The 13,247-nt window shown below is 45.2% G+C and overlaps 1 protein-coding gene across 1 annotated transcript; it reads left to right on the top strand.

The window, feature by feature from the left end:
• The first annotated feature begins 680 nt into the window (after nt 1-680).
• Nucleotides 681-1,628, top strand: LOC115098773 (olfactory receptor 1C1-like). Its single transcript, XM_029615694.1, has one exon. It carries the CDS (start codon nt 681-683, stop codon nt 1,626-1,628), a length of 948 nt encoding a protein of 315 aa, XP_029471554.1.
• Nucleotides 1,629-13,247: the final 11,619 nt, after the last annotated feature.

Below are 13,247 nucleotides of genomic sequence, written 5' to 3'. Positions count from 1 at the left end.
GGTTTTCCTGCTCTCCCCCTTCCCCCGATTTAGCTCCGGACCGCCGCTATGGAGGTAATTTAAGGCTACAGAGGTAATTTAAGCTACGGACCGCCGCTACGGACCCCCAAGTAATTTAAGGCATTTGGGGGGGGGGGGGTCGGGAGGGTGGGAGATTTAATTTAAAGGGTCGGGGTGGGTTTTAGGGGGTTTTAGTGTGCTGTGTTTTAGTGTGCCGCTGGACCCCCAGGTAATTTAAGGCATTTGGGGGGGGGGGGTTCGGGAGGGTGGGGGATTTAATTTAAAGGGTCGGGGGTGGGTTTTAGGGGGTTTTAGTGTGCCGGCTCACGATTTTAATGATTTTCACGATACTTTACACACCCAAACGGCAACAATACGATTCCCTCCCCCTCCCAGCCGAAATCGATCGTTAAGACGATCGAGGACACGATTCACATCTCTATTTAATACTTTCTATTACTTGGTAACATCCAGAGAAAGCTTCATTTTTTTTTTAATTTTCCTGTTATTTCCAGATTTTTGTAAACCTAATTTTGTTCTCCAAATGTTGATCTGAAGATCAAGTGCCAATTTGTAGAATTGTATCATATGAGACCTTAAAAAGTGGTCATGTCATTGTCCTTCTGACATGTTTTCTTTACTTTAATGTTTTATTTCATTTCTGTAGCAAAGAGATAGACATGGAACTGAAGAACCAGACAACAGTAATGGAATTCATTCTCCTGGGTCTAACTGAACGTGAAGAACTAAGAGGTGTCGTCTTTGTATTGTTCCTGGCTATGTATCTGATTAATTTGCTGTGGAATGGAACCATGATTTCAGTGATTGGTGGGAACTCCCAGCTCCATACCCCTATGTATTTCTTCCTCTGTAACTTGTCCTTTGTGGACATGTGTTTCACCTCAGTCACTGTCCCCAAAATGTTAACCAACCTAATCTCAGACAAGAAGACCATCTCCTTCCCTGACTGTATCACTCAACTCTATTTCTTTGTTGTATTCACTACTGCAGAATGTGTGCTCCTATCAATCATGGCCTATGACCGTTATGTTGCCATTTGTAATCCATTGCATTATATCACCATAATGAACAAGAAGGTATGTCTAATCATGTCAGCTGCTTTTTTCATCATCAGCTTTCTGAATGGCCTGTTACATACATTGTTGGTATATCGACTCTCTTTTTGCAACTCCAACAAGATCCAACATTTTTTCTGTGATCTCACACCACTGTACCAGCTCTCCTGTACAGATACCTCAATTAATGAGCTTGTGGTCTTCACAGAGGGTTCACTGCTAGTAATGCTGCCCTTTCTGATTATCCTGATTTCCTATATCCGCATCATCACTACCATTTTGAAGATCCAATCTACTGCTGGAAGGAGCAAGACCTTCTCCACCTGCTCCTCCCACCTCACTGTGGTGATTTTTTTCTATGGGACACTTATTTTTATGTATTTCAGGCCTTCTTCCAGCTATTCCTTGGAAACCGACAGGATATCTAGTGTGGTGTACAATGTGCTATCTCCTATGCTAAACCCGTTCATCTATAGCCTGAGGAACAGGGATGTGAAAGTGGCATTGAGGAGAGCCCTACAGAGAAATATCTCATCTTCTTTCAGAGGATAAGCATTGACTAAGAAAAGAATACCCAAATTCACAATATAAAAGATATGTTTTCCATCTGGTCTGACTCTTCAAAGTAATAGAAAAAATGGTGGAGACTTGTTCTTAGATCTGATTTGCATTGCATACTCTCAGAGTACTATAAGAGTCTTAAGTTTCATCCTATCTTTTTCTCAAATCAGAGTGTAAGCTGTCTTCAATTCTTCCAAGAAAAGGCTACACAATTCCCAGGCTTTATACCTTGAAGTTCACTGAAATCTATATTTTATTAGAAGAAAAGAACCAATGTGTTCTACTCTACCAGTCTTGTAACACCTCTAATGGAGGAATCACATTAGCTGCCAGTATGCTGCAGAGTCAGTTCAAGATTTTTTTATGTCTCACCATTAAAGAATTGAATGGAGCTTACTTCAGTATATTGAACTTTTTTTGATTCAGTAAAAAGCAGGGAGAGTCCTTCATTCATTGCAGAAAGATCTCCACAGAGTGCTCCCCCACTTTCAGAAATTAGGCTTGAAACTACAAAATACACTACTTTTTTGTACCAAGCTCCCTTACTATGGCAAGCACTCCTGTTGGAAGCTTAGAGTCAAATTATTTAAGGATAAAGTTTAAGAAGAGGGTAAAGACCTGACTCTTTAATTAGGCATGTAATTCTTAATGTGCCTATCAGCTGAACACAGTTTAAGGATGTGCGGTCATTTAAAATAAAAGTGCAAAATGCAATGAATAAGGTTCATTTGTTTCATTCTGGGGCCCTAGGGTATAGGCGAAGGCCCAAAGCAGGGACCGAGGCCTGGGCCCAAGCACGATGCCAGGATTTTGGTGGAGGCACAGACCGATGACAAAGCCTCAGCCGAGACTCCAGAAATTAAAAAAAAATGCTTACCTGATCCGAAAGGTAATCCAACAAAGGCTGGGTTTCGATGCTGGGGTCTCGGCCTAGACTCAGGCCCAATGCCACCAGCCACCCAGGAGGCTGGGACCTGATGCCTGGGACTCAGCCCAGGGTCAAGCCTAGGTCTGGGAGCTCCTCCTCTCAGTCCTCTTCTTTATTCTGCTCTTCAGTGCCAAATGACAGAATCACTAGGGTTGTGACCCTAGCGACCACCATCATTTGGAATTGAAGAGCCGAAGAAAGAAGAGGACTGAGATGTGGAGCTCCCAGGCCTGGGCTCTGAGGCCTGGGCTTGATCTTGGGTCGAGGCCTAGGGAGTTGGGACCAATCCTCCTGGCCGAGACCTGGGTGTCCAGATCCGGCCTCTGGATCAGGTTGTGGCATCAGGCCTGGGTCCAGGTGTTGCATCCATCGGATTCAAACGGTTTCGTCCAACATGCCTCACCTCTATTGCTGCTTTCTCGGGAGAATGGCAATCGCAGCGTCTTCTTGCCACACCCTCTGGCGTCCCCGGAATGGCTATGGCGAGGCGTCCCCCCATGATTCACCTGAGGGCCTCCTAGGGCGCACGCACGCGTCCCACATCTTTATGCTGAGGTTGGTGCGCACCTCGGGGGCGTCCCCCTCGAGTGACATCACACGTCCCGGATATTTAAGGTTGCCCATTTGCTGACTGACTTTGAGTTAGCAAAGAATTGGATTCGTCTGGTCTAAGCTACTCTGCCACTTCTCGCTGCTGCTGGAAGCTCTCTCCACCCTCTGGAGTTCTTCTAACTTGGGTACCAGCTCCTTGGGGGCCCTATGCTTATTTCCAGGTACCTACCCAGTATCCAGGTACTCACTCCTCAAAAGTCTGTGTGTCTACCTTGGTGCCTGCTTCCATCTCTACTACCTGCTGGGAACTCCATAAATACAGCTACAAGAGAGTGAGTAATTACTAGAGATGTGAATCAGAAATGGAATCGGTTCCGATTCTGGGTTCGTGGACAATCGGGGAATTTTTTTCATGCGGTCCGATCATTTTTTTTTATCGGCTACACCCAAGCCGATAAACAAAAAACTCACCCGACCCTTTAAAACACATGATTTAGCCTACCCCATCCTCCTGACCCTCCCCCCAAACTTTTTAAAAGTACCTGGTGGTCCAGTGAGGGCCCCGGGAGCGATCTCCTGCTCTCGGGCCGTTGGCTGCCACTAATCAAAATGGCGCCGATGGCCCTTTGCCCTTACCATGTGACAGGGTAGCCAGTGCTCCTACCATGTGACAGGGGCCAGCCAATGGCACGGATACCCTGTCTCATGGTAAGGGCAAAGGGCCATCAGCGCCATTTTGATTAGTGGCAGCCGACGGACTGAGAGCGGGAGATCGCTCCCGGGACCCCCACTGGACCACCAGGTACTTTTAAAACATTGGGGGGTATCAGGGGGGTGGGGGAAGCTAAAGCATGTGTTTTAAAGGGCCGGGGTGGTTTAGGGGTTGTTTTTGTGTGCCAGTTTTCCCGCCCTCCCCCAAAACGATAAGAGAACACCACGAACAATTTTGTGGGGTTTTCCTCTCGATTTCGGGGAGCCCCCGATTTCTGACGAGTTTTAAAATATCGTACAATATTTTCAATCATCAGAAAAATGATTCACATCCCTAGTAATTACTAACATCTTTCAGTCTGTCTCACCTACAGCTACTCACTGAATATCTGCATCGGATCTCCCTATACCACCATTGTGGAACGGGACTCCTCAGCACTGTTGCTTCAGGAATCTACTCTCTGCTGCCACCTCTGGTGAGACTGCTGCTACAGGATTCTGCTCACTATCGCCATATCTGGCGAACTCTACAAGCTGTACAATAAAATACACTTTCTGTGTTGTGCTATTGAGTCTAGCCCGGTGCTGCAGTTCCCCTCGGGTCTTCTCCCAATGTGAGAAACCATCACTGCCCCACATAATAATCCACCAAACACCCTTAAACCATAACACCAGGCTTAGGCCCCAGCATCTGGACCTGGCCTTCGGGTGAGGTTGGTGCATTGGCCTAGGCCCCTGCATCGAGTTGCAGCATTGGGCATGGGCTCGGCTCTGGCCTAGGCTGAGGCCCCGGCATCAGGACCTGGCTTCCAGGGCAGGTTGCAATGTTGGGCCTGGGTCTAGGCTCCAGCCTAGGCTAACCAGGTAAATGGGGGCCGGTGGGAAATCCTGGCTCCAGCATTTTTCCGTCAGGGTGGGAGGGAGACTTAGTTTTCATTTTTAGGGCATTTTGTTTTTATGGGATTTTTTTATTGTTTGTTTTATTTTTTTTTCTCTTGAATGAAGCAAATCAAGCAATCCGCAAATCAAAATTTGTGGGAAGAAATCTCCTGAAAATGTACCAAAAACAAAAACACATTTTTCCCCCTGCACATTCCTAACACAGTTTATGATTATGCTTACTGAGCATAGTACTAGTGCTGCTTTGTGGTATGGTGGTATGCCTTTATAGATGGTTAATTATTGTATGTATGTTTTGATATTTGAATTTTTGTATTGCATTTTTTTTTGTCAAAATCCTTTTTATTGGCAGTAACATGTGAAATGCTGATACAACAAATGCAGAGCGAGTCAAACATTGTAAACATATAAAAACTGAGCTGTACCATAATAGGCAATGTCTAATGTATCATATCCAGATATCAATTGTCTCAACAAGCATGGTCCCTTTTTGCATTTTTCTAAACTGTAATGTCCCTTGTCAACATCCACACATACTTGCACACATTCTTACATACCTCACTCATTCAATTACTTTCTCACCTCACACAGTACCCTCCCCTCTCCCCCTTAGGAGTCAGTACACCCAAAAAATTGCCTAGGTTTCATGACACCTTGTGTACTAGCCATCTCCACTCCTTTGCCAGCCATATCATACGTCAATCCCCCACAGGTGCGCTCCCTTGTCCTTTTGAGAAGTAGAGATCCAAGCAGGTTATAGAGTCGTGGTTAATGCTAATTGGTACAATATCCAGTAGCCGATAGATAATTTTGAACATCCTGGGGCAGCAAAGTGAAACAATTAGCCTAATAGTCACAATACTGTTTATCAAAGGTGCGAGAGTTCGTAAGAGTATCTAGTCTTTCCATTTGCATAGAGGACACAAGCCTGCATAGAGGACCAGGCCTGCAGTGTGGGCTGCATGACAGGCTCAATCCAAGAAGCCAGAATTGTACGACATGCCAGTAGTACAGCAGTATGTCCAAATCTGTCAGCGGCATTGCGATATAGTGACATATTGCCCCGCAATCCAGACAGCAACAGCCTGCCAGATCTAGAAATTGTTGCAGTTGGGCATTGAGCAATGACCTCAAGGCCCCCATCCCAAAACCTCGTCAAGGTTGAACAAGTAAAAAGATGATGAGCTAGCATGCCAAGATCCCCTCCACAGTTTGGGGCAGATCTTAAAACCTGCGCGCGGGCGCAGATTTGTTCGCACAAGCCGGCACGAACAAATCTACGCCCAATTTTATAACATGCGTGCGCATGTTATAAAATCCAGGGTTGGCACGCTCAGGGGGGTGCACAATTGTCAAATAGTATTAATCTTATTGTGTTCATGTTATTTATTTATTTATTTAAAAACTTTTCTATACCGTCGTTTAGTAATACACCATCACAACGGTTTACAATTAGGCACGTATATAAGTTTGGTTCGTACATTTATCTAGGGGGTGCTAATCAATTTTTCGGTTACATGTTTCAATAATCTATTCTATATGGACAGTGGATTGGAATTACCATTTATGTGATTCATTGGATAATCATATTTGTTTTATACTGTCGCTCTTAAATTAATACTTAATTATGATAAAAATAGTAAAGAAAGCAGTTATGCTTTTAGGTGATTTTCATCTGTGAGTAGGTGCTCTTACTCATTGACCTCACTGTGAAAGGCTTTTTTGAATAGCCAAGTTTTCAAACCTTTTTTGAAGAGTTTTAAATCTTTCATCAATCTTATTTCGAGTGGCATTGTCTCTGCTTCGTTCTAATTGTATAACTCCCCCCCTCCCCCTGTTAAAATACACCCTCTTAAAGCTTTAAACCTCCCTCCCCTATAAACACCACCCCCTTTCCTTCCCCCTTGTCCTCCCTTTGCCTATCGTCCCTGCACCCAGCACAATTTAGTTTCGATTCATCCACATGTAAGTTAACTATTTAAGGCTGCTTCATCAGCCTCTTGCCAGGCATCTGTTTAATTTTAGGAATATCTTCAAATTCCATGTTATTTATTGTTCTTATATGTTTCTCTTACTATTATCTGTTATTTAATAGTTCCTCTGTTTTATGTAATGCTACCAAGCAAGTTTTAATTTGTTCTCTGTAAACCGATTTGATTTGCATACAATGTAAGAAGATCGGTATATAAAAAACCAAAAATAAATAAATAAATAAATAAATAATATTGGACCCGCTAAGGATAGTGCTCATAATATCCAGGAAATTCATTACTGAGAGCAATATTAGAGGAGCGCTATGAATTAGTGGTAAAGGCACAAAAAGTTCTTAATTTCACTCATAATTCCAGCTCTCTTTTGCTCTGTCATTACATCATAAATATTCAATTGTTCAGGTCTGTCCTTAAAATTCTTTTTATAAAACAACCAAAACATGTTTAAACAAAAATTTATTTTTAAATAAAGTAATAATTCTTTGAGACCACAGAACTCCTACCAATCGATATAATGTGGCAGTTACTGTCAATAAACAAAAAACATGCAACTATGTTCAGTATAATCACAGTTCTTGAAAAATGGTTCCATGGAATGAAAATTTATTTATTTATTTATTTATTTATTTATTTATTTATTTATTTAGCATTTTTTATATACCGAGGTAGAGCAGAGTAGCCTTCACTCCGGTTTACAGATTATAACAACATGTTACATAAAACTAATTGAAGACATTGAAGAGAAGACAACAATTAACAATCTGAGAATTGTCATGTCAAACATAAGAACAGAGCAAGATATCCCAAAGGATAAACACATTGAGCATAGCAGATAAGATGTACCAAAGGATAGGTACATTAAATAGACTGAGTTCAAGTATAATGAAAAAATATACTTAGATATCTGTAGGAAACAGGATGATTAGACAGAGGGGGGAATAAATGACAGAATATGGGAAGCTGTGGGATTAAGTTTTGAGATTGTTGTGCAGGCTGTCAGTATGAGATTGGCAGAGGAGCCAGGCTTTTAGTTCTTTCTTGAAAGATTTTGGGTTTTCTTGGGAGGTGAGGAACTGAGGTAAGGAGTTCCAAAGTTTTGGGCCGATGATAGAAATGGCTCTGTTTCTGGTGGACGAAAGTTTAGCATGAGGGAGTGATGGAATCACTAGCTGTAGTTTACTAGTTGATCTTGTTGTGCGTGGAGAGTACTGGATATGAATGATGTCATCAAGTGCGGTGTAGTCTGCTTTGTATATTGCTTTCTGTAAAGTTGAGAGGATCTTAAATTCGATTCTTTGTTCAATTGAGAGCCATTGTAATTGCTTGAGTACGGGTGAGATATGATCAAATTTTCTTTTACCCGTCAGAACTCTGGCAGCCGCATTCTGAAGAAGTTGCAAGGGTCGTAGGGATGATTTAGGTAAGCCAATTAGTAGAGAATTGCAATAGTCCAGACCAGAGAAGATTAGGGTTTGAAGGGCGGTTTTGAAATCATGGGGGTGAAGCAGAGGTTTTAGGTGTTTGATTACATGTAATTTGTGAAATCCTTCTTTTATTTTTGAAGAGATGTGTATTTTATAGTTTAGATCGCTATCAATCCAGAAGCCCAAGTCCTTAACGTTGTCTTTGAGTTGGATGGTGGTATTGTCAAATTGGAAAGGTGGGATACATTTTGGTCTGACATTATTTCTGGCGATTAGAATGCATTCGGTTTTGTTCATGTTTAAGCATAATTTGAGCTGTAGTAACATGTTTCTGATTGAATCAAGGAGTGATGCAGCACTGGACATAGAATCTTCAATGGAGGAGGAAATTGGAATGAGAATTTGAATATCATCGGCGTACATGTAGTAGGTAATATCGAGTTTGGATAGGAGATGGCATAGCGGAATAAGGTAAATGTTAAACAGAATGGGAGAGAGAGCTGATCCTTGTGGTACACCAGTATTGAGGGGGATGGCATTTGAAGAAGAGTTGTTGTAAGAGACTCTGAAAAATCTATTTTTCAGGAAGGAAGAAAACCAACTTAGGGTTTTTTCAGCGAGACCGATGGTTTCCAGACTAGAAATAAGCAAATTGTGGTCCACCGTATCGAAGGCTGTGGAGAGGTCTAGAAGAATCAGTAAATATCCTTTTTTGTTGTCAAGACCTCTTAGAATTGTATTGGAAAGGTTGAGTAGGAGGGTTTCAGTGCTGTGGTTTTTTCTAAAACCAAATTGGGTGGGGTAAAGGATTTTGTTGTCATCCAAATGATCATTGAGTTGTTTCAGTACCGCCTTCTCAGTCAATTTGGCAAAGAAGGGTAGATTAGAAATTGGGCGGTAATTGTTAAGGTCGTCAGGGTTGAGGTATTTTTTCTTTAAAAGAGGAGTGATAGTGGCAATTTTAAGCATGGGAGGTAGCTCACCTTCATCTAGGGATTTGTTGATGATTGCTGCAATTGTTGGGGCTAAAGGATGAGCAATTTCCTTAAGAACTCGAGTGGGAATGGAGTCTAAATCATGTCGTGCAGGGTTGATTTTTTTAATCATTTTTTCAGTTTCCAAAATGGAAATGTGTCTGAATTCGAACCAGGGAGAAATGTTATTTGTTGAGGTTTGCATTTGCAACGGCAAGTTTGATGTAGAGTTGAGGGAATCTATGATTTTGGAGATTTTGTCGTTGAAAAAGATAGCTAAGTCTTGGCTTAGGTTTTTTTTGGAGACAGGAACAGAAGAGATGGCGTTATCTGTGATGAGGTTATTTACAATGTTGAACAAGGATTTTGATTTATTAGTGGAGTTTATTATTTTTTTACCATAGTAGTCCCGTTTTGTGTTTTGGATAGATTTTTTATATGCAGCTAATTGAGTATGGTACTTCTGTAGAGTTAAGGGGAGCTTGTTTTTTTGCCATTCTTTTTCAATTTTCCTGAGAGCAATTTTTATGTTTTTTAGGGTGGAGTTGTACCAAGGGTTTTGATTTTCTTTTTTGTTCTTCAGACGTTTGATTTTCTCTGGGTTAACGATATTGGCAGTTTTTTCAGTGATAAGAGACCAGGATTGAATAGCGTTATTTATGTTTGATAGATCAAGATTCGCTAGTTGATGTCCAAGCTCATGAAGGAGGAGATTAGTTTGAAAGGGAGGACGGTATTTGAAGATTTTTTGTTTGTTATTGTCGTTAGAAGGGAGGTTGTAGTTCAATTGAGACTTGCAAGATAGAAGATAATGATCTGACCAGGGAACTGGGGTGTAAAAAATAGAGGTGTCTGTGAAGAAACTGTTGGTGAAAATCAAGTCAAGGGCGTGACCTGCTTTATGTGTGGGATGGTTTACTTGGGGGGTAAAGTTAAGACTTGAGAGCAAGTCTAGTAGGGTATCAAAGTTTGGAGAACTGGGGATGGCATCAGAGTGAAGGTTGAAGTCACCCAGGATGATGGAAGGTTTTTTCGTGTTGATGTTTGTAATGAGGAATTCCAGGAGAGGAGAGATGTTGTTGTTTAGTAGTTTGGGTGGACAATATACAAGGCAAACTTGTAGGAATTGAGAGTCGAAGAGAGCTACTTCATATTGTTTTGGGAGGTTATGCGGAATCATTTTCATTGAGAGGTGTTTTTTTATATGAAATAAAAGGCCGCCTCCTCTTTTGTAGGAGCGAGGAATTGAGAAGGTGTCATAGTTAATGTTAACTAGGTGGTTCAGAAGTACTTGATCGGTGTTTTTTAGCCAGGATTCAGTTATGGCGAGGAAGTCAGGGTTATTTTCTTGTAGTAAGTCGGAGATTAACATGTGTTTTTTTGATAGGGATTGAGCATTGATGAGGAGGAAGGTGAGACATACAAGGTTTTTGTTATTTTTCGAGAGGGGGATGTTAATAAGGTGTTTGCGCCTGATTTGGGATGGAGGGTTGGTAACAGACATCATCTTAGTGGTGGAAGAGAGCTTTGTTGTGGTTTAATTGTAGATTGCAAAGGCTGAATGCGGAAGCTGGAGAGATGTCAGAGTGTGGTTGGGAGAGGTTGAATGCTGAAGCTGGAGAGATGTCCGAGTGTGGCTAGCAGAGGTTGAATGCTGAAGCTGGAGAGATGTCCGAGTGTGGCTAGCAGAGGTTGAATGCTGAAGCTGGAGAGATGTCCGAGTGTGGCTAGCAGAGGTTGAATGCGGAAGCTAGAGAGATGTCCGAGTGTGACTGCGGAAGCTGGAGAGATGTCCGAGTGTGGCTAGCAGAGGCTGAAATCGGAGGCTGGAGAGATGTCAGTGGCTAGCAGAGGTTGAATGCTGAAGCTGGAGAGATGTCCGAGTGTGGCTAGCAGAGGTTGAATGCTGAAGCTGGAGAGATGTCCGAGTGTGTCTAGCAGAGGCTGAAATCGGAGGCTGGAGAGATGTCCGAGTATGGCTAGCAGAGGTTGAATGCTGAAGCTGGAGAGATGTCCGAGTGTGGCTAGCAGAGGTTGAATGCTGAAGCTGGAGAGATGTCCGAGTGTGGCTAGTAGAGGTTGAATGCGGAAGCTAGAGAGATGTCCGAGTGTGACTGCGGAAGCTGGAGAGATGTCCAAGTGTGTCTAGCAGAGGCTGAAATCGGAGGCTGGAGAGATGTCCGAGTGTGGCTAGCAGAGGTTGAATGCTGAAGCTGGAGAGATGTCCGAGTGTGGCTAGCAGAGATTGACTGCTGAAGCTGGAGAGATATCCGAGTGTGGCTAGCAGAGGTTGAATGCTGAAGCTGGAGAGATGTCCGAGTGTGGCTAGCAGAGGTTGAATGCTGAAGCTGGAGAGATGTCCGAGTGTGGCTAGCAGAGGTTGAATGCGGAAGCTGGAGAGATGTCCGAGTGTGGCTAGCAGAGGTTGAATGCTGAAGCTGGAGAGATGTCCGAGTGTGGCTAGCAGAGGTTGAATGCGGAAGCTGGAGAGATGTCCGAGTGTGGCTAGCAGAGGTTGAATGCGGAAGCTAGAGAGATGTCCGAGTGTGACTGCGGAAGCTGGAGAGATGTCCGAGTGTGGCTAGCAGAGGTTGAATGCGGAAGCTAGAGAGATGTCCGAGTGTGGCTAGCAGAGGCTGAAATCGGAGGCTGGAGAGATGTCCGAGTGTTGTTAGCAGGAAATGCAGACGATGAGAGAGATTGAGGGACGGTTGAAGATGAAGTAATGGAGAATGTAGAGTTCTGGGTAACTTTGAAAATTAGTTTGACTTACTTAAAATCTCAGTGGCTGCACGAAGGGGCGCACAAAGGGGCCAGCCCCTTTGTCGCGCTCTTTCGGCGCGCGACGCAGGCGCGCGACGCCTGCGGGTACTGAAATTTAAATCTCCCTCTCTGCTCCCGATTGGCTGTCTGGAGATGGTGGGAGGGACTCAGAGCCGCGTGGATGGGCGGCGCAGCAGCAGTTGGAGGCGCGATCGGTGGCTGGGCTCGCCGGGGTAGGGGAGACAAGAAGGCCTTACCCCGACGGGTCTGGGCGCCGATCGCGCAGGCCTTCACTCCCTCTGGGCACAGAGCGGCAGCAGCAGCAACGGAGGTAGGCTCTAATATGAAGCGGCGGCGCCTGCGGGTACTCAAATTTAAATCTCCCTCTCTGCTCCCGATTGGCTGTCTGGAGATGGTGGGAGGGACTCAGAGCCGCGTGGATGGGCGGCGCAGCAGCAGTTGGAGGCGCTATCGGTGGCTGGGCTCGCCGGGGTAGGGGAGACAAGAAGGCCTTACCCCGACGGGTCTGGGCGCCGATCGCGCAGGCCTTCACTCCCTCTGGGCACAGAGCGGCAGCAGCAGCAACGGAGGTAGGCTCTAATATGAAGCGGCGGCGCCTGCGGGTACTCAAATTTAAATCTCCCTCTCTGCTCCCGATTGGCTGTCTGGAGATGGTGGGAGGGACTCAGAGCCGCGTGGATGGGCGGCGCAGCAGCAGTTGGAGGCGCGATCGGTGGCTGGGCTCGCCGGGGTAGGGGAGACAAGAAGGCCTTACCCCGACGGGTCTGGGCGCCGATCGCGCAGGCCTTCACTCCCTCTGGGCACAGAGCGGCAGCAGCAGCAACGGAGGTAGGCTCTAATATGAAGCGGCGGCGCCTGCGGGTACTCAAATTTAAATCTCCCTCTCTGCTCCCGATTGGCTGTCTGGAGATGGTGGGAGGGACTCAGAGCCGCGTGGATGGGCGGCGCAGCAGCAGTTGGAGGCGCGATTGGTGGCTGGGCTCGCCGGGGTAGGGGAGACAAGAAGGCCTTACCCCGACGGGTCTGGGCGCCGATCGCGCAGGCCTTCACTCCCTCTGGGCACAGAGCGGCAGCAGCAGCAACGGAGGTAGGCTCTAATATGAAGCGGCGGCGCCTGCGGGTACTCAAATTTAAATCTCCCTCTCTGCTCCCGATTGGCTGTCTGGAGATGGTGGGAGGGACTCAGAGCCGCGTGGATGGGCGGCGCAGCAGCAGTTGGAGGCGCGATCGGTGGCTGGGCTCGCCGGGGTAGGGGAGACAAGAAGGCCTTACCCCGACGGGTCTGGGCGCCGATCGCGCAGGCCTTCACTCCCTCTGGGCACAGAGCGGCAGCAGCAGCAACGGAG

This window comes from Rhinatrema bivittatum, chromosome 1, assembly GCF_901001135.1.
Source record: "Rhinatrema bivittatum chromosome 1, aRhiBiv1.1, whole genome shotgun sequence".
NCBI lineage: Eukaryota > Metazoa > Chordata > Amphibia > Gymnophiona > Rhinatrematidae > Rhinatrema > Rhinatrema bivittatum.
Note: the sequence above shows the minus strand (reverse complement) of the source record. Positions and strands in the feature narration are given on the sequence as shown.